Source organism: Schistocerca nitens, chromosome 1 (assembly GCF_023898315.1).
Source record: "Schistocerca nitens isolate TAMUIC-IGC-003100 chromosome 1, iqSchNite1.1, whole genome shotgun sequence".
Taxonomy (NCBI): domain Eukaryota; kingdom Metazoa; phylum Arthropoda; class Insecta; order Orthoptera; family Acrididae; genus Schistocerca; species Schistocerca nitens.
Genome location: NC_064614.1, coordinates 295,456,845 through 295,482,186, shown reverse-complemented (window position 1 = coordinate 295,482,186; position 25,342 = coordinate 295,456,845). Strand labels below are relative to the sequence as shown.

The following is a 25,342-nucleotide window of genomic DNA, read 5'->3' as shown; positions in this document are numbered from 1 at the left end:
CTCAGTCGACTTGCTGAAAATGAGGATGTCATCCAGGTATGCAAAGCAGAACTCAAACTGTCGTAAGATTGTATCAATGAAACGTTGCCACATTTGTGCCGCATTGTTTAAGCCAAATGGCATGAAGTTGTATTGGAACAAACCAAGCGGTGTGATGATAGCAGTCTTTGGAATGTCTTACAGCACTACAGGAATCTTGTGATAGGCACGTTTTGCAGTCAATAACACTGAAGATATTATCACCTGACAACATATGGGTGAAATCGTTTATGTTCAGCACTGGGTAAGTTCAGCACGTGATGGTACGAATGTGTAAGCATCTGTAATCACCACAGATTCAAAACAAACCATTGTGTTCAGTGACGAGGTGAATGGGTGAAGACCAATTGCTGTCCGATGGCTGTAGAATGCCTGCCAGCAGAAGTTCATTAACTTGCTGGCAGGCCGCGTGCAACTTAATGGGATTGAGGCATCTAACCTTGTGCCTAATAGGAGGGCCGGCAGTGGTAATTATCTTGTGTGTCGTTCAGTCAGTGACAGAAGAGACTGAGAACTACACATGAGGCTGAGTAATGTCCAGACGTGAAGTTTTGGGATGAGTGGGGCGCTATGAGGCGTAACCATTAGCACGAGTGGGAAAAGGCAGCACAAAAGTCACATGCCTATTACATGAGCACGGCATGCGCTTGTTTGGAGAGGTTGGCTGCACGCGCAGCACGTAGTGGATCTGGGTGCACAGCGACTGTCTGTTGTTAGCTTTACCTTGAGTAACTGGTGCGGGCGAGAGAGGCATTGGCGTTGTGCGGGGAACGGCGATGGCTGCTGAATCACATGGTTGGCGCGCGAGAAAGGGGGAATGTTTACCAACACATGGGGCGGCTGACTGCGCGGTGGGCATGTTCGCATCGCGCACGCAACTGTCATTAGAAGCACTGTTTGAAACACATGGCACTGCACGTAGCGGGCGTGTGGTGGATGCAGAGATCACTGAACGTGAATCGTCACACGCAGTGAATGTTTTTGAACTAACCTGATAAGTATCCATGCTGGTGCCTGCTGATGAAGGTCGAACAGGTGAAGGAACTGTGGATTGCAGTTGCAGAAGTGAGGTACAAGCCACAGTGAGCTCGCCAAAAGTGTGAGCAATGCATTGTTTCAACTCGTCATTTTGCCGACGGAGTTGCGCCGCTGCGTCGTACTCTGTCAGTAAATTAGTGACGCAGGTCACAATTTTGTCCACGGGGGTGAAGCACTCACGAACCAAATCACATGGCGCGACGGAAACGGATCGACGAGCATAAGTGCCTGAGCATGGTATCCGAGTGTTAGAAGGGTGGTGTAGCACTGAACCTTGGACTATGTTCGGGGAGTGTTTGTAATGGGACAAGAAATCCATACCAAGAAATGGTTCATCAACGTCGGCAATGTAAAAAGTCCACGGGAAACGTAGAGAAGCAGATAGATGCACCGTAACTTTAGCAGAGCCAACAGTTCGTAATGTTGATTTGTTGACAGCGTGTGGAAGCGACTTTGTCGGTGAAGAAACGGGAGGAGCCAACGATGTAGGTATGATGGATACGTCAGCGCCTGTGTGGACTAGGAAAACAAGCCTCGACGAAATGTCGGTTACGGATAAACGACTGCTTGGCCGAGAAGACGAGTGGATGGAGTGCACTGTTTGAGAATGCCTGTGAAGTTCCCCGCAGGACTCGGCATCATTTAGATCCTGCGGTCAGTATTTGGGTGCTGGCAAGGGTTCTTGGCCTCATCCCTGAAAATCTTGTGGTACCAACAGTATGGATGAGCTGGATGTGGCGGTGGTGGTGATTGTGACTGTGGAGGAGATTTGTCCTCGTTGATCTGTGCTGAAATGTAAACCGGGAGGTATGGTGCATGTGCGATTCTTGAGTGCTCGGAAAGAGGAGAGAGCGAAGGAGTACTGCCCGGTGGTGTACATGGTGTGGAGGTGGAACGAGCCCTGCCTCTGCCTGCAGATGGCGGCATAGTGCCAACCATCGGTGAGAGGTGTGCTGGTTGTTTTTGTCGCAGTAGTGCATACAGCTGATCTTCAATGCGAAGGTGAGATCCGATAGACTCGAAGGAGTGTGGTAGCAGGTGTATCTGCAGGTCGGAAGGTAACTTGTCAGACCATACTGCCCAAAGGGTAACGTCCGGCATTGTATGTTCACTCACAAGTAGCCGAAGGTAGTGCCAGATTTGTGACGGAGTGCGGCCCCCCCAGGTGTTCCTCATACAGGATCTTGATTATTAATTCCGGTGGCGAACTTGTATTTTGGCGGTGATGGTGGCGAAAGGAGGAGGTCACAAATTAAATCTGAGTGGTCATGGAGGTGTGTGACGAGACATAGAAATTTAAAGTTTTCGTCGGTCACCTTATGTAATTCAAAAAGATGCTCCACAAGTGCGAACCATGAAACGGGGTTGTCCTTGTATAAAGGTGGTATCTTCAGCAGACGGTCGGGGGGTGGGGGGGTGGGCGATGGCTTCGGCGTATCTTGGAAGGCCTGCTGTCCTGCAGTAGGATAGGCTGTCGTGGAACCCGACACTACTGGTGTGGGCGTGTTACTAGGAAACACGTCCCGAACAACGGCCAGCTGCAATGTCCCTGATGAGTCACGGAAGCACGACGCGGTAGGCACGGTCGGTACCGTGGGAACGAATGGGTGAGCCGCGCCCAAGGTAGGCCCGTAAACTGGACCGGAGGTTGAAGGCACAGTACTTAAATTGTCCACCTCCGAAATGACACGGAAGCAAGGGGCGGCAGGCACAGACTGTACTGCGGAAGGAGCGAACAACTGTATGGTCGGAATCGGGGCCCCCGTGAGTGAGGGGGGGGGGTGGGGGTGGTACTTGTTGTGGCAACAGTAAGAGTTTTCTGTGCACATCAGAGGTGCACTTCGTGTAGTAGGACCATAAATCACTGGTGAAACCTGCTGGCGGTCACATTGTCATGGTACAACGTTCCTGGATGGCGAAGTGCCGTCGGGTGTGCTCGAACCCACGTGGTCGAGAAACTGGGCCACAGATCTGTGGTTGAGCCTGGCAAACTTGATGTATAAAAATGTCCGTTATTAAATTGTGAGGAAGGCAAACCTGGCATGGCTTGATAGCAGTTGACCACGTGTGTGTTTTGCACAAATGGCGGCGTTGCACACGGCACTACTGCAACCGACATTGCGGCACGTAGAGGATCAAGGCACATGTGTGAATTTGGGTCCCTTTGAACACTACATGAGCGATCGATCGTTACACAATTCTGCAAATCGTCAACTTCACCTTTCACATGTTGGCGTGCACAGTCCGGTGACACGAAACCTGAGTTCATTGTTTGAGGTAACGGCGTAACATTCGGCTGTTGTAGAGCTGCAAAGTTTGAGGTTAATTTCATTGGTGATTGCAAATCACTGTCCATTAGTGGCGAAACAACCATTGGTAGGGGATTGGAGTAGCCTGGTAGTAGTAGCTGAGCCTCCAAATCCTCATATAAAATGTTGGGTGAGGCAGCCATGGCGACGAACATAAAACCTGTTGATTCCACACAGCCGGTGCGGAAGTAGTGGAAGGCGTAGAAACTTCGGGGTTACCAATATGGGAAACGGGAATATGGATAACTGTGTATACACAACAAACTGTTCCCATAAATGTCTGTACATACATATATTTCAACACAAAGAAAGATACACCTGTACACTGTGCGAGGTACAAAGGCTGACTGGAACATTAACATGGCAGCTTGTCAGAGCAATTAGAGTTCAAAGATCATGCTTTACGTGGTCAATGTGACCTATCGACGTCACATGTCCATTCTGCATCTTTCAAGATAACCAGCACCATGTGAAATTGTTCCAGTGGTTATTTGTGTGACAGTTCTCCATAGTGCATAGAGTTACAGTCCATCTGTTGAGTAGTACAAGCAAAGGAAATTTCAAATTTTATTAGAGATACACTTTCTGCATCTTCTACCATAGTTCAGTTGAAGGTAGGCTTCTACAATATTTTTAATTCCCATTTCTGATTTCAACGTGCTAGTCACTGCTACATCAATTTTGATGTTATTTTTTGCCTTTATGTTTTGCCAGTTGTGGTATTCATTTCTGATAGTTAATTTTTGGGTACTATATGTTCCTACATTTGTCTTATTTCATTGTTTTTCAGTATTATCAAACAGTGGAAAATCCAGGATGGAATGTAACAATATTATTAGAAGGAAAGTTGCCGAAACTGTGATTTCAGTTTCTTGAGACTGTAGTTTGTGTGTGTGTGTGTGTGTGTGTGTGTGTGTGTGTGTGTGTGTGTCTTATTGTTGACGAAGGCCTTAATGGCCAAAAGCTTTCATAGTGAGAGTCTTTTTGTTGTACCTATCTGCGACTCAGCATCTCCGCTGTGTGGTGAGTAGCAACTCTCCTTCTCATAATATTTTTCAGTGTTATGTTGAAGATGAAAATATGCTTTCCAGTTATGTTATATTAACTGACATCAAATATCACACTTATTTACATTATTGAAAAGGAAACATTTTTTGACTCATTAAATGAAATCGGTTAGAAAAGAATCAACTGCACACTATTGTAACACTGCCTCCCCCACAAAAAAATAAAAAATAAAAAATAAAAGAAATCTCTTCTGAGACTACTTATGCCACTGATCCTGAATACCTTACTATGGTGTGAAAACAGGTGTCTGGGATCTAAATTTGAAAATGAAAGAAACTGCCTTCAGCACATCACCAGACATCTGTCTCTGTCCACATAACCTGCTGGCATGGAAAGTTGGTTTTCCTTTAAATTATGAGGGGCAGATTGTACCCACTCATATCATCTTACACAGCTTAGACCTGCCTCTCTAAGTACACACAATAGATTCTTTGTCATATAGGCATTAATAGATTTCATTATCACTGCTTTGGTTGAAAACAAGAACATAGAGCTGAGAATACAGACTTAATACATGCTTCTGTTCCATAAGATTTCTTAACCTAATTTTAAGGTGCAACCCAGTGTGTTTCAGTGTTTCGTTTTCTTCAGATTTCCTGGTATTTTTGCACAACAACTTATGCCAAGTATGACACAGATTGGAGAGATCTTTACCGTAGAGCATCTATTGAACTGTGTATTTTTGTTGTCCACAAGTATAAACATGAAAGTCACCAAATATGAGATTTTAGCTTTCCTAACATGCAAGTCAGCATTCACCCACTCCATTTGCTTTCCTCAGCCATCATAGCACAGGACACGTGATATCATGCAAATGTGTTTCCGGCAGCTAAACAGAGCACTGATAATACGAGGGCCGTTCAGAAAGTAACCTCCGGTTGATTTAAAAAAATACACCAAGTTAAATAAAAATATTTTAATATATACATCTTACAACTACATCTTTGCACTATTTTTCTACATAGTCTCCATAGCGATTGAGGCACTTATCGTATCTCTTCACAAGCTTTGAAATTCCTTCTGCATAAAAATCACCCGCTTGTGCCTGGAGCCAGCCTGTGACCGCATCTTTGAGCTCTTCGTCGTCATCAAACCGCTGTGACCCGAGCCATTTCTTCAAATGCATGAAGAGGTGATAATCACTTGGCGCCAGGTTTGGGCTGTAAGGTGGATGGTTGATAACGTCCCACTTGAAGGACTCAAGAAGGGCCGTTGTTCTGCGAGCAGAGTGAGGACGGGCGATGCCAAAGGGGTGTTGTTGGTTGAATTCATGGAACGTGGTACGACCAGTAATCAAGACGTGTACTGTGAAACAATAAAAAAGTTACGACGGGCTACACAGAACAAACGCCGTGGTATGCTGACTTCCGGTATCGTTTTTTTGCACGATAACGCCCGTCCTCACTCTGCTCGCAGAACAACGGCCCTTCTTGAGTCCTTCAAGTGGGACGTTATCAACCATCCACCTTACAGCCCAAACCTGGCGCCAAGTGATTATCACCTCTTCATGCATTTGAAGAAATGGCTCGGGTCACAGCAGTTTGATGACGACGAAGAGCTCAAAGATGCGGTCACAGGCTGGCTCCAGGCACAAGCGGGTGATTTTTATGCAGAAGGAATTTCAAAGCTTGTGAAGAGATACGATAAGTGCCTCAATCGCTATGGAGACTATGTAGAAAAATAGTGCAAAGATGTAGTTGTAAGATGTATATATTAAAATATTTTTATTTAACTTGGTGTATTTTTTTAAATCAACCGGAGGTTACTTTCTGAACGGCCCTCGTATTTGTTTTAGTATCTGTTGAATATTATTGTTGCTATTTCATGAATGAAGTTTGTGGAAACAGTTTGACCTCTGGCATAGGCCAGGGACTAGGTTGAGTCGCAATGCATCAGACGCTGTCTTGATTTGTGTGTTGACAACAGTGCCACTTCTTGTGTTTTTCATATTTGTGGTTGCATGTTATTAAAATGTCTCTTAAGTAACACACTGAATTGAAGATCTCCCGAAGACGTGCTGCCTCCCTTTTTTTTAGATAGGTTTTGTGAAATTGTTAGGAAGGTTAATGTTAGTGAGTAAAGCTGTTATTGGAATCTAGTGTGATAATGTCACATCTAGATATCTAGTTCTTTGTGTAATATATCAACTGTTATTTTAAGATTACATGCAATTCTCAAAGTTAAGAAGATAGTTAAAATCCAATTTCAGCATTTAATAACTATCATTTACCAATATTAGTAAACTGATAGTCTCAGATTTACAGGAGTGGGAAAAATGCAAAATTTTGCAACATTTTGTAAAACTGTAATTTCAAATTTGTTGCTAAAATGTTACAGTTTTCACATTATTTTTCACTCTAGAAAACTTTAGAGTGTCAAAGAATTTTCGAGAACTCGTTGAACATGTGTGCCATACGAGGTCTCCTTTATATGTGAATTGCACTTTATTAGAATTCCTGTGATGAATCTCTTTACCACCTGCCTTTCCTACAACTAAATTAGTCATCAGTTAACCTTAAAATAAGTCTTGGAAGATGCACCAGGCTGTATTATGAACTTTCATCCACCTCATGATCTTTCATTTGTAACCCCATAAAGTAGCATGCATGGGGGCTGTGATGACATGTAAGACACTTTCCCACTATGCTTCTGTATCAGTTCTTTTTGTGAAATTCTGTTGCTATCCAATGACCTCATGTCTCCAATAGCTTATATCCGTGTTACCTTTCCTCCATCAGTTGTGGTTCTTCAGTCTGCTAGGTGGCAAGGTGAATGTGAAATTAGCTACATGTGATATGGTGTGGTGCTTCAGATAAATAACAGAGGTTTCCTTATGTATTTATGACTTCCTAAAAGTGTAAAAATATGACTTGAGTCATCATGGTTTATTTACTGGTCAGTGCTACAGTCCTTGTAGAACCTTGACCTCTTTCATTACCTGCCTCCATTCTTGTCTGCCATTGCTTTCCTTCTCAATTCCTGACTCCCATTGCTTTGAGGTCCTCTTCTATGTCTTCAAGCTATTTTTTTCTGCATCTCCTCTTTCCCATTCAGACATTGCTATAAACATTTTCTTATAATACTCAGAGTTTCTGACATTCTCTGTAGATGATCAGCCAATGTTGTTTTACCTCACTTGATTTTCATTACAATATTCACCTGTCTAAAAAGTGTTCATAGTTCTGCATTTTTCCTTGTTTTCTAATTTTCTTCCTCTCTCACTGCCCCAATATTATTCTGAAAATCCCCTATCTCAATAACCAGCCTTCTTCCTTTATAGTCATTACCTGGTCTTCCAATCCATAAATTTCTGTATGTCTTAATATAGTTAAACATATTTTAATTTTTATATTCCTACTAACATTTGTGGACTTAAATATATTCTACAAGGAATGATAGCAAGAGTTTACACTTGTTATTTCCTGAATTTCTACAGCTGCCCTATTATCTTCTTCTGGGGGATCAAACCTAGACATCTAAACTCTTCCACTCTTTAATATTCTTTCCCATTTTTGTTGATTGAAGTCTCTCCTCTATCCCTACCATGTTCTCTAATTATCATATACATTTTGTTGCTTATATGCACTTCCAGTCCAAATTTCTGCATTGCTGCTTCCAATGCTGCATAATTATCTTTCAAAGCTCTGACATTCCTTTCAATTAATGCTACACAGTGTATGCCACCACCTGGGCCCTATTCTGTAAGCTTCAGAGACCTGTTACTGATCGATCTGCCCACCAATTCTTTTTTACAACTATACCGAGAGGTGGTTAGTTTTCGGTATTGTCACTCATTTGGTTTGGTGTGATTCATTTGCAACTAGAACTTGTTATTTTAGAAATATTGAGTGGTTTTAGTTTCATATTTAATGATTGTTTTGTTTTACTGAAGAATCACGAGGAAGCATCTCAATGGAAAGTGAATTCAAAGTATACTTTGTTCCTCCTAGCTTATTAGGAATTGATCGTAGAATTGCGTATGCAAATAAGAAATATCATTCTGGTTGAATATGGACTGGGGTTACTAATGGGTTAGCAGGTACAAAATTATCTGGATCTCCTAGTAGGTAAGGATTAATCAAGCACAGCATAATTAATAATGATGTTATTGTTATAATAGAGGGAAACCTTCCACGTAGGAAAAATATATCTAAAAACAAAGATGATGTGACTTACCGAATGAAAGTGCTGGCAGGTCGACAGACACACAAACATACACACAGAATTCAAGCTTTCGCAACAAACTGTTGCCTCATCAGGAAAGAGGGAAGGAGAGGGAAAGACGAAAGGATGTGGGTTTTAAGGGAGAGGGTAAGGAGTCATTCCAATCCCGGGAGCGGAAAGACTTACCTTAGGGGGAAAAAATGACGGGTATACACTCGCGCACACACACACATATCCATCCACACACATACAGACACAAGCAGACATATTTAAATATGTCTGCTTGTGTCTGTATATGTGTGGATGGATATGTGTGTGTGTGCGCGAGTGTATACCCGTCCTTTTTTCCCCATAAGGTAAGTCTTTCCGCTCCCGGGATTGGAATGACTCCTTACCCTCTCCCTTAAAACCCACATCCTTTCGTCTTTCCCTCTCCTTCCCTCTTTCCTGATGAGGCAACAGTTTGTTGCAAAAGCTTGAATTCTGTGTGTATGTTTGTGTTTGTTTGTGTGTCTGTCGACCTGCCAGCACTTTCATTTGGTAAGTCACATCATCTTTGTTTTTAGATATACAATAATGATGTTATTAATACAAATGTAATAGAATCCTTGAAAGTAAAGTATGGATGAAATGGAATTGTTATTGTGAATGATTATAACACAAAAAGTCAATATTCTCACAAAGTACCTGTTTGGACACCTGTGATCCCGGTTGTTTTTCGTGCCCTAAAGCAAAACAAATCAAACCAAAATACCTGTTATTTTCATGTATTTAAGAGTTTAAAAATCATTAAATTTTAAAACATCAGCTCTGTTTATGTATATTACAGGAGTATTTACTGAAATTACTAGTGACTTTGCATACTTTTTCCTGCAAGTGGTTTAGTTATTAATTGTTGAAGTGCATTTACAACTTTTAAGTAACAATGGAACAGAATTTTTTGAAGCCTGATAGTGGAAACCTTCCAAAATTTCATGCATTAATGGCTTACGCTCGCATTGTTCTTAAACGAAGTCAGCCTGCATCCCTCTATTTAAACACTGGAGAAACAGAGCATGATGAGAAGTGATTTTCACGCCAAAGTGAATAAGGCAAGAGAAGACCCTCATGGAAAAGGTCGTTGGTTTGCATCCCGCTGGGTGCAAATTTTTTCTTCCTCTTCATGTTTGTAACACATTCAGAGACTTTTTCTTGAAGTTAAGTATTTTTCTACAATATTTATTGTTATTTAAGTGTAAGAGTGTGCTTTCTCAGTTTCAATTTTGTTACTTCCGTACATTTAAAAAATGAAAGATGAAATTGCTGCAGATAAAACTGCTGTGCATGAAACAACTGGCAGTGGCATTTATATTTTTTTCTTGTTGCAAATAATTTATCATTTTTTCTGAATATGTAATGGTTTACGAGTGTGTGGTTTTACAGGAATCTAAGAGTACAACTTGAATTTCTGTGAATGAAACTAGCGACAGTCTTCTTTACACTCTTGCTTGTCCCAAGTATTTATCTGAGGTCAAATCCTTAACAAGGTAGACAGAGATGAAAGATCCCTGCCATAATATTTTTAGACTGTACCACCATAAATGAAACATTTTGATTGATCAGCTGCATGTCATACACTTAAACAAAATTCAGTAGCTGCATTTGCCACACTCTCTCGAAAAGAGGGAAATTGGCTACTTCATCGTTTGGGTCTATGGAGAGAGTTACAACCACGTTCTGTGTGTCTGATTTATTCTTTGACACAATCTGAAACAATTTTTTGGGTGTTTTACAGATATGTATGTACAATGTGGTGCTAGTCACAACTCCTAATTAATTTTCTGAAATGTAAAATCCAAAACAAAATGTCAATGTGAATGAGAATAATATGATATAATATCAACAATGTAGCAAAAGACAGATTGCTGCTTACTATAAAGAAGACACGTCAATTTGCAGACAGGCACAATTAAGACGCTTACATATATCTCTCGGCCAGAGCCTTCATCAGTAAAAGGGAGATAGACACCATTCACACACATACAAGCAAGCACACCTCAAGCACAAATGACCGCTGACTCTAGACCTGAGATACTGGAGTTGGCAGTCGTGTGAATGGTGTGTGTGTGTGTGTGTGTGTGTGTGTGTGTGTGTGTGTGTGTTTTCTGATGAAGGCTGTGGCTGAAAGTTACATGTAAGTGTCATTTAATTGTGGCTGTCTGCAACTTGACGTATCTTCTTTACAGTAAGTAGCAGTCTTATCTTTTCCTACATTGATGATATTCCTACTTGAAGTTTCCATTGTTGGAAATGTCATCATATGGCATTTACGACAATTTTCAGAACATAGTCAAATGCCCCATCATTATTATGCTTGCATCAGAATGTGAATCTACTAACCTCATTTTCTTCTTGTTGTTCTGTACTGCAAAGAATAGCGTGCCTATGTCAGTTGCTAGGCACTTCAGGTTCGTGGCACTGTAGCGTGCATGTGCAGATCAGAGGACACTTGCTTTTGATTGGCTGGTCCAAGGAGAATCAACAACAGCACCTCGTTTTGCTAGAACCATGTGGCATCACTTCCAAAAAGCTTACAGAATAACATGGGGGCTCTCCTTTGATAACCAGGCCGCTAGGTGTGCTTACCTACTGAACTAATCAGCAGACTGGCCAAGAAATACAGAATAGGTCCCCTGGACCTGCCACTTAAATATTGTTCCTCATGGGTTTGTTGGCATTTGTCAAATTACCTTCTCTAGAACAAAATTAAAGAGTAATGCATAGATTGTATTTCCCTGACGCAGCTCCCTCCAGCTCCCACCTTACAAAGAGCTCTCCTTACAATTCTTGTTGTGTTCTGACATTGCAAACGGTTGCTTTTAGTGTCATTTCCATCTCACTAATTTTAGTGGGCTTGTAAAATGTTTCATACTTTTGAGAATCGTCTTCTCTTTCAGGCTGTTGTATGCATGTTTAAAATCAACATATAACTGATGCAGTTGCTTGTCATACTCATAATATCTCTGTTGGACTTGTCTCAGTAAAATTATCTGGTCTCTTGTGGATATATTTCTCCCAAAACCATTCTGATAATCTCCCACTATTTTGTTCTAGCTGAGAGACTAAAATCTTACTCAAACGTCTTATACATTGTATCTAAGAGAGTAATTGCTGTATTTTGACTTATCACCTTTCTTGTGTAATAGGCAGATTCCCACACTCCAGTCCTTAGGCATTTCTTCCTTTATCCATATTTTGTGTGTTACTTCATTAATAGTCATGTCCATCTTCTTTCTCCCAAATTTACTGAGACTGGTGGTTACACTTCTTGCTCCTCCACTTCTAATTCCAATTGCAAATCTGTTCTTCCTCTTCCTCATTCAAGGTCTGTCTCAGCTTCGTCTCCCATTTCCATTGACTAACTCAGTAAAATATTCTTGCTGTCTTCCCAAAGCTTTATTTTTATCTCCAACTAAGTTTCTGTCTTTATTCTTATGAAAGATTGCTCTCAACTGGAATCCTCTCTTCAGTTCTCTAGATCTTTCAGAGAACTTTTGTACGTCATTATTGTTCCTCATTTTGTCCAACTGCTGTAGCTTCCTCTTTCTGTACTGCCTTTTCTTCATCATAGATAACTTATTCGCTTTTTCCCTCTTCTGTCTGTAGTTTTCCACTGATAGTGTTATTTTCTCTTGCAGTATTCTTTGTCTCACTTCATTTCTCTCTTGATTTACCGGTGATTACTTCTTGTTGAACCGTTTCGCTGTTCATTTGTATTCTACCCGCCCCCAGTACTTCATCTGTGGCTAAATTGATGTCTGCTTTCAGTGTCTTCCATTTAGTTTCCACATCCTCTTCCTTCCCTATATCTCAAGAATCTCTTCTACTTTCTTCTTGTATTCTTCTTGCATTTCTTTAATTTGGAGAAATTCTGTATTGGTTTCTGCTTTTCCCCTTCTCATTTTGTTTCTTGCTATATCTGTCTACATCTGATGTGGGCTAAGTAATGATCTGTATCTGTGCGCAACTCTACAGGTACTAACTTGTCATTTATCTATAATTAAATTGTCTATTTTGTTTCTTGCAATTCTGTTTGGCGATGCTCAGGTACACTTCTTAGTACCTTTCCTCGTATGCCATGTGCATTTTATCATCATCTCCTTCCAATTGGTGAAGTCTGTCAGGCTTAGCCCATTATCATTAGTGACTTCATGCTGGCTTTCTTTTCCAATTATGTTTTGTATACTTGTTCTTTCCTAGTTTTTGCACTGAGATCACCAAGGATCGTTTTCACGCCATGCCTTCGAACTTCGCTGGTTTCCTAGTCCAGTTGGGAGTAAAATGCATCCTTCTCATCTTCATCTGCTTCCTCTGTAGGGGAATAGACACATGTCATTGCAACATAAAAAAAAATTGCCTGAAATATCAAAGAACAGAACCTATCACTAATTTTTTGAAACTAATTGTATTTGCAATAATTGACCTGTATATAAGAAAGTCAATACTGTGATGGCTCCTCTGCCCTCTACTTTACATCAGTGTGCGTTTCCCCAGTGTACTCATTCCTTGTCCTTTCCATTGTATTTCTTGTAGTGTCACTATTTTCACTCTATACTTATCCATTTCTTTTCTAATTTATTCCAGGTTGCTATAATATCCATTTTCCTTCTCATTAATGTTGTTCCTTACCAGCTTGCCAGCCTGTAATCCATAGCCTTCCCAGGCTGATGTGTAGTATCCAAAAGTGTTCCATTTCATGAAGTGGGGTTTTAGCCCAAGTCCAACCCCCAATGTGAAGGACCAAGATTTACCCTTGGGGTTATCTCCCCAGGAGGCTTGGCTTCCCTACACCTATAGAAGAACCCCTCCCCCGACCTAAGTGAGAAAACATTAGTGTCTCCCCTCCATCAAGGCTTTGGTGCTCCTGACAGTATCTATGCTACCAATGGCATAGCCCTCAACTTAGCTGGAGCACGCAAATCCTCCCACATATCACTGAAGATGGCATCAGTAAGGCTCTCTCTTGGGAGGGGTCATTGTGGTTTGCAAAACACAAAAATCTATACACAATCATGTAATAATGTTCAGAGCACCGGAAAACACAAAAAAATCAATTGTCCCATTAATCACATTCTGTGACATGTTACCAGCAAAGCTTATATTTGTGTCTGGCAATGTGACCTACCACTACACTGATAAGTGACTGGTGTGCCATTTCAGGTAGCCAGCACACAGTGTTACATTCATCCATCTTCAGCTACTGCTGATAATGCCTTTAACTTAAATGACAATTTATTTAGCAATATAAACACTTGAAACATTACTCATACACTGAGAAGTTGTACCTTATAGCATTCTTGTTAGTATTAACAGATTTAGTGAAAAATATTAATAGTATTATTGTATTTCTTGTCCATTGCTGCAGTGCATGCCTAGTTTTGTAGTCTGTAAAAGCAAATCTTTTTCCAGTTCAGGTCACACAGTCTGTGACTGACATATACTAGCAGTTACTTGTCTCCTTACTGGGGTTTGGGGTATATTCTAGCAGCTATGTCACTCTGTTGGAATAAAAATTCTTAATCTAATAGCACTATAGTCTGGAGTACACTGTAAACTGTAGAGCGTTGTCCTCTCCTCATAACAGGCTGGGCTAGTCAGTTCAGAGGTCAGACGAAGGTAACAGCGTATCTCCTCCAAATAGGACCATGCCTAGTAAAGCACTGTGGTGTTTAAAGCAACTTTCAGAATGATGACAGCTTTTGCATACTTACTAATCCAGCTCTATGTAATATGGCCAGTAAAGCCAGTCCTATTATAAATTTATGGTTGTGACTTATTGTCACTCATGTAACCAAAGAATATTCAGTACAATCTATTTACATGATTATGTTACATTTATTTATGTCAAGGATCATCTATGTTTTTGCACCAAGTACAGATCATCTGCAAATCTAACAACATTGTGACCTCCCTAGAGACAACGGTGTCATTTGTGATACTTTATCTTCTGTCAGTGCTTCTCCCTTAAGAGTGATGTACAGGATTCTGTTTGTTGAGAAGTCTTCAGTCCAGTCACATAATTCATGTAATTTATATAGTCCAATGTAAAAACCTTGCAGCCTTGCTGAACTGTGTTGTAGTCTTCCAGAAGTCAAGAAGCATGGATTCATCATCACAGACTCTCCTGTGAATGAACAAATGATGTTGGGTTTCACATGATCGACGATTATGGAATGTGTTGATTCTAACAGAGTTACTTAGTCTTCATAAAAGTCAACGTATGTGAGCACAAAATATCTTCCACAATTTTGTAACAAATTGTTTTTAATGAGATGTGTTCGTAATTCCATAAATCTATACTGAGCTTTTACTTAGACGCAAATGACCTGTATGTTTTCATTTGTGTACGATGCTCTCAGGATCCAGTTACCTACAATAAACATTTGCTATAAGAGGTACCTCTTTGTTGTTGTTAAAACCACAAATTGTCTGTCTTCCTCAACAGACTTGGAGGCAGCCTGATTCTGGCAGGAAAAGAAATGCCATAGCCAGTAACTGCCAAAAATGTTCTTCTGGCACAATACTTAAGTTGAGTTTATACTGTCAGATACAGGTAAAATGCAAGAGACTTGTGAGTTCAACATACTTTTCAGAATACTCAACACAGATGTGCACCAGCAACAAACATATTGAGCAGTTTCATGAATGAATGTCCAAAGTGGCTGAATAGTGGCCACAGTCACAGTTAACGTTTTCCCTCTAACAAATGTTGGTTTCACAATTAATTTTGTGTCTGTGGCCTTGTGGCTTGCATACATCTGCAGATTTAGTGTGTGTCACTAGCCATTATAAATTTGCTATTGGTGAGAAACAAGCATTGTGGTGCACTTGAAAATGAGCTGATGTGTGGAACTGGCCATTAGTGCTAAACAAAAGACTTACTTCAGCCAGTGTGGTGGAAATGTCTTTCTTTGATACTGTGACTGCCATCCATGTACCCATTATCACCTACCTGATGAGACACAATGTTAGGAGTGTCTGGAACTAAATTAAAAGAAGTTGTGGCCAGTTCCATTGATTTTGTTGTAGGGTTGTATCACCTGGCTTCAAAGGTGAGATGTAGTAATTCTAATGCTCCTCCAAATAGGGAAGTTCTATAACAAACATGGTCACCTTTGGTGCAGGACCCACCATCGTGCAGAACTTGTGGTGAATACATTTCTGTACACTTCAGTGGTTTCTCACTGTGGCTGGCTCATCCATTTTCATGTAGTTTGCTAGCTAGTCAAACCATTGTAGCATACTTTTATAGTCTCATTCATTTCTGTAATTGTATTTTGACGATACATTTTGAAACTTGGTCAGATATGTGGTTAACAATTTTTGAGCAAGAGGTGAACGTCTGTTAGAATGAATTGGGACTGAAGAGGCTTTTAAATACAAAACTGATCCAGAAGGTAAGTATCACTTGGATATTAAAAAAAAAAAGATTAGCAATTTGCTTTCATTTGTACTTTACTGCAGAAAAATCTAAAAACCATAAACTACTGCACAGCATACTCATCGTGTGAATTAAGATGCGTGCAGTATCATGGCACTACTTGCAACATGCGTGCTTGATAGAATTCAGCCACCTGCGAAATGAACCAGTTTTGAACATTTACCTTCATCTCATCACCACGTGCAAAGTACTGGCCAGCAATAAATTTCTTGAGATTTGAAAAAAAAAAAAAAAAAAAAAAATGGAAGTCAGATGGAGCTATGTCTGGACTTTGAAGAGGATGACTGTATTGTCCCCAGCAAAATTAATCTAGTTGTGTTGTCATTATACATGCAGTATGCAGTCATGCATTTTTGAGCATGAACACAACACAATACAGTCAGTCAGAAGACCATGCCGTTTGTATCACACACCATAACTCCTTCTGTATCTCGCATTAAGCTCTACTGCCATTCCAGTAACTGTCATTTAGTTTCAGGTGTCTTGTAACAAATCCATATCATGTCATCTGTGACAGTCCATTTCAAAAAATCATTCTGTTCTGTCACATAATGCTGCAATAAATCCAAGGCTGCTCCCATGTGTTTCCATTTTTGAATGTGTGTGTTTTTGGTACCCATCATGCACACATTTTTTTATAGTTCAAATGTTCAGTCACAGTTTCTTGTAATAAGTCATGAAATATTTTGAAAATGCATTGATTAATAAGAAATCTTTACTTCTCTAATGGAAGTAGTTGTTCGTTGATGCAGGGTACTATTTCTTTTGTGATCAACAGCCATCCATTGTGCTTGTCATCGTGGAAAATTTACTGTCCTTCCTTAAACATTCTAACTCACTTCTGCAATGTATTTTCACTAATCATTTTCTCTATGTTAATTTTCACTTATCTGACAATAAATTTCATGAGGTTGAACATTTGTAGAATTCACTAAATTGATAATGGCCCTTAGTTCACAGCTGGTGGGCCAGTCAATTTTCTTAAATGTGATTATTAACAAATAATTGATTCAGATCTTAACAAAATGGAAAAAGAAGCTAAGCTACTTTTTTCTCGAGTTGAATGATGTAACTGCGGATGATTGACCATCATGCAGTCAGATTTGCGGGAGATACATGCAAACGGTACTTACTTTCTAAATCGGCTTTGTGAGGTAATATGTTGTCAGATTTTTAACATCTTATGTCATGGGACATTGTAACTGCAGCATTAATAATGACTTACTGCTTCTTTTATGTAGTTTATTGTCTAATTATGCAAACTGAAGGTGAAGGGGAAGAAAGAAATGGAAATGGAAGGAACTTTCTGTGGAATCAGTGGCGACAAGTGAAAAAGCATCCTGGGCTGGGACTTGAACCTGGGATCTCTTGCTTACTAGGCAGTTGCGTTAACAATTGTGCCACACAGACACAGCGCTTATCACAAATGTGCGGTTTGTCTTGGCACACACCCCAGCTGACTCACATTCCTCCTAACACCACCTATCTGCAGTCCCTGGCCATGTCCTCCATGCTCGCTAAATATAGAAGTGCATCCTCACTGAAGGCTGTGGGTTCATTGCCCACCAAGATGAATCGTTTATATGAATGCATGGTGTCTGTTCTTTTGGATATGTTCATAGAACAGACAGCATGCATTCATATAATAATTTCTAGTGTTGTAGTGCTCCAGTATTAGCACCTACATCTAATTCAGATGATGCTTGACAACATACAGTTCAGAAGCAGAATGGGATATCAATTTTCATCAGAAAGAAAGTATTCATATTAGCTTTCATAAACTTCTCCTGTACTTTCCTTGATGTAAATGGAGTTACGACCGATAGAGTTTCCACTCAATCTCAGAACATCTATGACCTATGACTGCAGAATTTGCTGGCTGCAGCAAATCTGATATCTGAAAGTTAATGTCCCTAGTTATCTCTGAAACTAAACCTGCGGTATTGACTAGCCCTGGTTTCCAAATTCCTGCTGATATATTCGTATACATTTTTGCCTAATGCATGGCTGTATCAAGTTGTCGATCCTTGGTGTTATACACCATGTGAATATTAGGCTAACAGTAGACCCTTATAAAACTGGCCCTAAAACTGGTCTTTGTTGAAGCTGAAAAACTTTTACTTTTGATCCAAAAATATTGTCTAGCCAGTAACACCCCCCCCCCCCCCCCGCCCCCCTCCATTGAATTATTTAAAAAATCAAACTCCTATGTTCAAAACAATTTCAACTCTCTGATTACTGTACAGATGAGTTGATCTGTGAAATATTTCCTTTCATTATTTGGTGGAAGATAGCAAAGGTTTCAGAAAGGTTTGAAATTGTGTGTGAAGGTTGTTGGGAATCACTAAGTGCTCTCCTCAAATACTTGATGAATATGGTGTGTATAATCTGTGTACTGTGATTTATGCTGCCTCAAGACATATACACAGTTTCTGTCTGTAATATTTGAGTTATTGTGTCAAACATTTAATGTAAGATTATACCTCTTAATTAGTAGATTATGATAGCATTTTAAATTTTCAGATTTGGTAAACAGTTTTGTGTAATACCAAAAATCAAATTTTTATTGGCCCTGGAACCCTTTGATAGGCAACCTGCAGCTGGGACCTAGTGACTGGTTAACTGTTTGAGTCATTTAGTAATATAGATTACTATGTTAGAGGTGGAATGAGAACAGAGACCATACATTTATCACGTGTAACCTACAGCAAAAAATTTTGTTGGGACTGTGTGTTTGGTGGTGAGCCAAAGTTTGACAATGGGTACTTTTAAAATTTATGTGCCAGTTCCTTAGTATTGTTAGTTGTATATCTGCTTCACATTTCTATTTGATTTACTCTCATAAATACATTAAAATATTTCTTTTTTTTTTTCTTTCCGTAAAATGATTCTAAATATAGTTCAAACCCATACACTCAAAACTACAATACATGATTCCATTATTACAAACTTTGCAAGTAGATACTTTGCGTACATGCTTGCATAATTAATACCTTACTGGCAGCAGAGTTTGGACACAGGTTGAATTTAAAATGACTAAAAAAATTAATAAGATGATGATGATTTTTTTTAGTTAACTTACTGTTTCCATCCATTGTATTTCAACGTCGTCTTTACTGTTAAGTGTCCAGTGATATAAATTCTGTGTGTGTTGGAGGTAAAGTTTTAGTTTTAAAATATGTACTTTGAAATGAGTGTTTGTAGGCATTGTAACTTCAACAAACAATTTTTATTCTTTTGTCGTCTTGTTAAACGTTCAGTCTCAATATTCAGACCTGTCTGTCAAAATACAACATCACTCCCTGTACAATACAGAACAGATATGACTTCTCCTTAACACATGCATTGAACAACTCCAAGGGGGACAAAGGTATACAAACACTTGCGCAGTACAGCACTCTTACAGAATATCAAGTTTACTTTCAAAGGATTACACGTATGAGTGATACTTTTTTTTTTTACACATTTTCAGAATAAATTACAAAAATAGTAATAACAAAAGTATCAAATGTAATTACAATTTCATATAAAATTGAAAATATTAAAAATAATCGTTTTATGAAGAATACTAATTTTTATGTTAAATGAACACTAATTTAGTTATGAAGACATAATTTAATTATGTTGTCAAATTACACTAAAATTGTAGTTATAATTTTGACAATCTTGGATCATGTTGTACATTTGTCTGTATCATACTGTACAATACATGGTGGGAAAGAGGTGCACTAACTGGTTCCATTACATAGTGAAGTGCACAAAGATATGCACAAACCTGTACGAAAACTATCACAGTTAAGAAATTCAAATGCAGCTGCTCAAAAGCCAACAGTAATACAAAATTGATAGTTATGATGATGATGATGATGATGATGATGATGATGATGATGCTCCTCCTCCTCCTCCTCCTCCTCCTACTACTACTACTACGACTACTACTACTGCTACTAGCCAGTATAATTTTTGTGCAGCTAACATTGATTTATCTGTCTAACAGAAATGGCGTCCTTTTTGTGAGCGGTTCAAGAACATTGTGGAAGACTACAGTTTTGGGACACTCTTACGACTTGATCACACAGGAGAGTACAATGAACAAAACAGTATCCTTGCACCCCGGATACAGTTTTTAGCAATTGAGCTTGCTCGCAACCGTGAGGGTCTCAATGATTGTATAAGACAAAAATATAGACCACGCAGAAATGACTGATTACAGATTTTGTTAATTTCAGGAGAAAAATAAAAGTGTTTTATTCTTTTGTGAATGAACTTCATTAAAATTTTAATTAATATTAATCTTAGCAGAATACCCTTGTTCCTTTCTTCCTTAAGCAGTAGGAATGTAAATAAGTGTCTCTCATGTCCTCCAGTGACCTTTCAGTTGTACAGTTGCATAACACTCCCTTCCATTTCCATACATAACTGCTTATGTTTGTACATCATGTTCCTAACAATCACTAATGTAGGAGTTACGTATGAAATCTGCACATGTCATGTGGCATTGCAGACAAAAGACCAACTTGCTTACAGTAATTTATTGTATGCTGATCTGCTGCTCCTTTGCAATCTGCACTTTCGTTAATTTTTTTGTCATCCATAGTTTTATACTTACAAAGATGCTTTTCTCCCCCTTACCTTTGTACTCCTAATTAATCTGAAATCCTTTGTTTCTAACTGTTTAAAAATAAAAAATTCCAATAAGGAATTTATTAATTTCTGAAAAAGCACAGATGGATTGGACAATGTGTCATCAGAGCACAATATCCACAAAAATGCAGAGTCTCTAACTTTCAGAACAACAGGCTACAGTTCATAACAAGGAAATAGGGAGAGGGGACATTGTGACTCATCTTGTTTATGGAGGAAGTGGGCCAAGATAAAAGAGATAAAAAATATTGCATCAGTAAGTAGTGTGCCAGTTTTAGGTCACAGATGATTAATGGAGACAGAAGTAAGGATGGATGTAGTAGAACAGACAGCAAATGGTGGGAATAAAACAAAATATAATCAGTAGAACAAAAGAACTTAAGAGAAGAAAGTTAAATAAATAAAATGCACAAACACAACAGAGTAAGGAAAGAGTGGGAGGTGGCAAACATAGAGTGAGTTTGGGAAGTTAATGGGATGAGAGGGTAAGTTGCAGAATATAGGAGGAACATGGCATTGGATGTGAGGATTCAATGATCATTTAGGTGTAACAGGCACTAAAGTCTCTTATTTAATGCTATAGTATGTGCTCAGTAACTGGGTACTATGTAGGTAGCTTCCCAGTGTCAATTCATGGTTCCTGTAATTTCTACAAAGAAATGTGCATATTAAACACATTGACTGGTATATGGCACGTGTAATTTTGTGAATGGGATTGCCATTGATAATATACATTGCATCAGTGGTGGAGTACTCTCATGAGATATTGAAGGGATGGATGGTTCCGGATGTCGAAAGGCTGGGTGGAGGTGGGGCTGGGGCCGGGGGGAGTGGGGATACTTACGTGTTTGGAAAGGAACTTTGTTCCCAAGAGTTGAGATAGGGTGGGAGAGTGAAGACTGTCTGAGATTAGTTTTTGCACAAGGCCAGTAGGAGTAGTTGCAGGGGAAGATGGTCTGCCAGAGTCTGGTATCGTGTTGAACAATTTCGTGTAGGTGCGTACAGATGCCAGAGCTGCAGGGGAGGGAGTTTTAACTTTGGAAGGGACTGCAGCTATCAAAATAATAGGTATCATTGTTTGTTGTAGACTAAAGGTTGGAGGCATACCTTTGAGGTAAAAGTCAACAGGTAAAATGGAGATTTATGATTTGGAGAAGGCCCAGATAAATTTCAGTTTGGAAAAGAAATTAACCTGTGGTAATAAGGATAAGAGTTTTTCACCTTGAATCCAGTCCACGAATGCACCATCAGTGAATCTGTTCTAAGTTATGGGGCATAAATTAAGGGAGTTTACTAAACTTTTTCCATTGGCTTACTTTTAATTTGTTATGATTGTTTATTACTTTTTTGTTTTATTTATCTTTCTTTTCCTGTACATCCATGTAACTCCCCTCCACTTTCTGTCATCTCTGAACAGAAGTTTGATAATTCTTACTCCTTGAGATGCTTTTTGCATCATCTTTGTGCTTCCTTCCATCTTGGGACTACATCAATCTTTATTGACAGGGAGTCTGAGTAACCTACCCTCACAGCTCTGACATCTCCTGTATTTTATCTTTTCTGTCTAAAAGAAGAAGTCTGCGGTTCTGAATACTAGGAATTTAGACTATTTTTGTGCGTGAGCACTGGCTAGTTCAACTGCCTACTTGTGAAGTAAATAATTTGATTTTAGCATTATACGTTATGATGAGTTAAACAAAAGCTATAAAGTAAGTAAAATTCCCATTATACAAAATTTTAAAGTGGGCAGAGAAGGGGATGCATTTCGAAAGGTAGCACTATAATGTAACTGTGGACTGCTGGCAACGGTGGCAGAGAGGTTCTAGGTGCTTCAGTCTGGAACCACGCGAGTGCTACGGTCGCAGGTTTGAATCCTGCCTCGGGCATAGATGTGTGTGATGTCCTTAGGTTGGTTAGGTTTAAGTAGTACTAAGTTCTAAGGGACTGATGACCTCAGATTTTAAGTCCCATAGTGCTCAGAGCCATTTTGCAACTGTGGACTGATATGCAACTCTCAAAATACAGAACTGGAAAGTGAAATTGTGAGCTATTTGAACGTGTACCATAAATGATGAACAATGTACAACTATTTGTTACTTCTATTAAACCCTTTACGAACCACTATTGGACTGCGTCCAACATCATGATTTTCCGCTACGGCTCTGCTGTCGTTCGATGTCTGACACATTTCCATTATTGTGCTTTCTGTCCACTCCATTGCTGGAATTCGCTAGGCTCACGGCAGCACTTAGTACGAAGATCTGACAACTCAAAGCTTGTTGTATTTGCGTGTTTATAGTACAATAATGGTCAGTAGACAGTGTGGTGATATTGCTAGTTGGCTTCTCAAAGACCTTAGGATGTAGGAGAATTTAGTGATGAAAGTGACTGGGAAGAAACTTCCACTGTGTGCAGTGATATAAGTTCTAGTGAATCAGTATCTGCTAATGTAGTGGACAGCGCTGAAGAGACAGCCTATACCTGTAGCAAATACCTGGAAAGTTCATTGTGATGGCAATGGCACTATTATGAAAAGTTTCCTTTTTCTGCCCCACAACAAGATTTCACCATTCCCTATGGTGTTCAACCAAAATCCGAAGTTGAATATTTCCAACTTGTCTTTACTGACAATCTTATTAGTGAAACTGTGAATGCCATAAATATGTACACTAAAAAAAAATGAAATCGTGGAAAATCCAGGATGGAATGTAACAATGTGGTGAAAAGGAAAGTTGCCACTCACCATATAGCGAAGATGCTGAGTCATAGATAGGCACAAAAAAAGATTGTCACAAATATAGCTTTTAGCCAGTAAGGCCTTCATCAAAATTAGATGACGAACTCACACATACACACTCACGCACACTCAACTCACACACACGACTGCAGTCTCAGGCAACTGGGGCCACATTGTGAGCAGTAGCTCCAGTGCGTGATGGAAGTGGCGACTGGGTGGGGCTGAGGAGGAGCCCAGGGAGGGGGAGGGATAGTAGGGTAGGGGTGGCGGTCAGTGAAGTACGATTGGGGAGTGCGCAGGTACGAGGTGGAAAGAGGGTAGGGCAGCTATGTGCAGTCGGCAGGTTAGACGGAGGGCAGCGGTGAGGTCAGGAGGGGGGCTGGGTGGGGGGGGGGGGGGGAGATAGTGGAAAAGGAGAGAAGTGAAGAGGCTGGGTGCGATAGGGGAATGAGGCTGTGTAGTGATGGAATGGGAGCATTGAAGGGGCTGGATGGGAGAGGACAATGACTAATGAAGGTTGAGGCCAAGAGGGTTATGGGAACGTAGGATATATTGCAGGGAAAGTTCCCACCTGTGCAATTCAGAAAAGCTGGTGTTGGTGGGAATGATCCATGAAACAGGCTGTGAAGCAGTCATTGAAATGAAGGATGTCATGTTTGGCAGCGTGCTCAGCAACTGGGTGCCCCACTTCTTTCTTGGCCACAGTTTATCATTGGCCATTCATGGGGGCAGACAGCTTGTTGGTTCTCATGCCCACATAGAATGCAGCACAGTGATTGCAGCTTAGCTTGTAGATCACATGACTGGTTTCACAGGTAGTCCTCCCTTTCATGGGATAGGAGATATTTGTGACTGGACTGGAGTAGGTGGTGGTGGGACGATGTATAGGACAGGTCTTGCATCTAGGTCTATGACAGTGGTACGAGCCATGAGGTAAGGGGTTGGGAGCAGGGTTGGGTAGGGATGGATGAGTATATTGTGTAGGTTCAGTGGATGGCAGAATACCACTATAGGAGGGGTGGGAAGGATAGTGGGTAGGACATTTCCCATTTCAGGGTACGGCAAGAGGTAGCCGAGACCATGGTGGAGAATGTAATTCAGTTGCTCCAGTCCTGAATGATGCTGATTTATGAGGGGAATGCCCCTCTGTGGCCGGAGGGTGGGACTTTCCTGTTCACAATACTGTTATGCTAAAAAAAGATACAGGAAATTACTCAAATTACAAAATATTGAACTTGGCACCTGTGGAGGGACATTTCATTAGAAGAATTGAAGGGTTTTCTTGGAGCAATACTGAACATGGCCTTGAATTTAAATTAGTTGACAATTTTGCAGAAGACTAGCTAGAATGAACCGCGTTCGTCAAATATGTTTCTTCTAATCTTGCTTTTTTTGGCAAATATTTTGGGTGTCACATTTAATTCCACCTGTCACAGCTCAGGGGTGTCAACGTATGAGAGGGAGCAAGGTGAAGAACTTTAGTGAGTATATTGACAATAAATGCAAAGAACTTTGTGTCAAAAAGAAATGAGGCTGGAAATGAGAGCACAGTAGGATTCAATGGAAGAATAAGGAAGAATTCAGTTAAAATGCTATTATCCAAATAAGCCTATGAAGTGGGGTTTATAAGATTTCTGTCTGTGTGATTTACAAAATGATTCTTCCTCCTCACATTCTATATTATCGAAAGAAAGCTATGGAAAGTCTTAATTCATCTCAATTTGTTTTCCAACACAAATAGTGATTCATTTGGCACAGCTATTGTTGGCTTTTGCAAGTCTTTTAGGCAGTCACATTTTTAATGACAGGTGCTACACAAGCCCTCAACTTCCTCTGGAACTAACTGCACAAAATGAAATTTCA

At 40.0% G+C, this 25,342-nt stretch overlaps 1 protein-coding gene across 1 annotated transcript in view; it reads left to right on the top strand.

Annotated features, from left to right (window-relative positions):
- Positions 1 to 20,364, top strand: part of LOC126235507 (protein PBDC1) — a 77,225-nt gene extending 56,861 nt beyond the window's left edge. The window contains exon 5 of the mRNA XM_049944228.1: positions 20,096 to 20,364. Coding sequence (XP_049800185.1) covers positions 20,096 to 20,305 — 210 coding nt within the window. The 3' untranslated portion in view covers positions 20,306 to 20,364. The remainder of the gene's footprint in view (positions 1 to 20,095) is intronic.
- Positions 20,365 to 25,342: the final 4,978 nt, after the last annotated feature.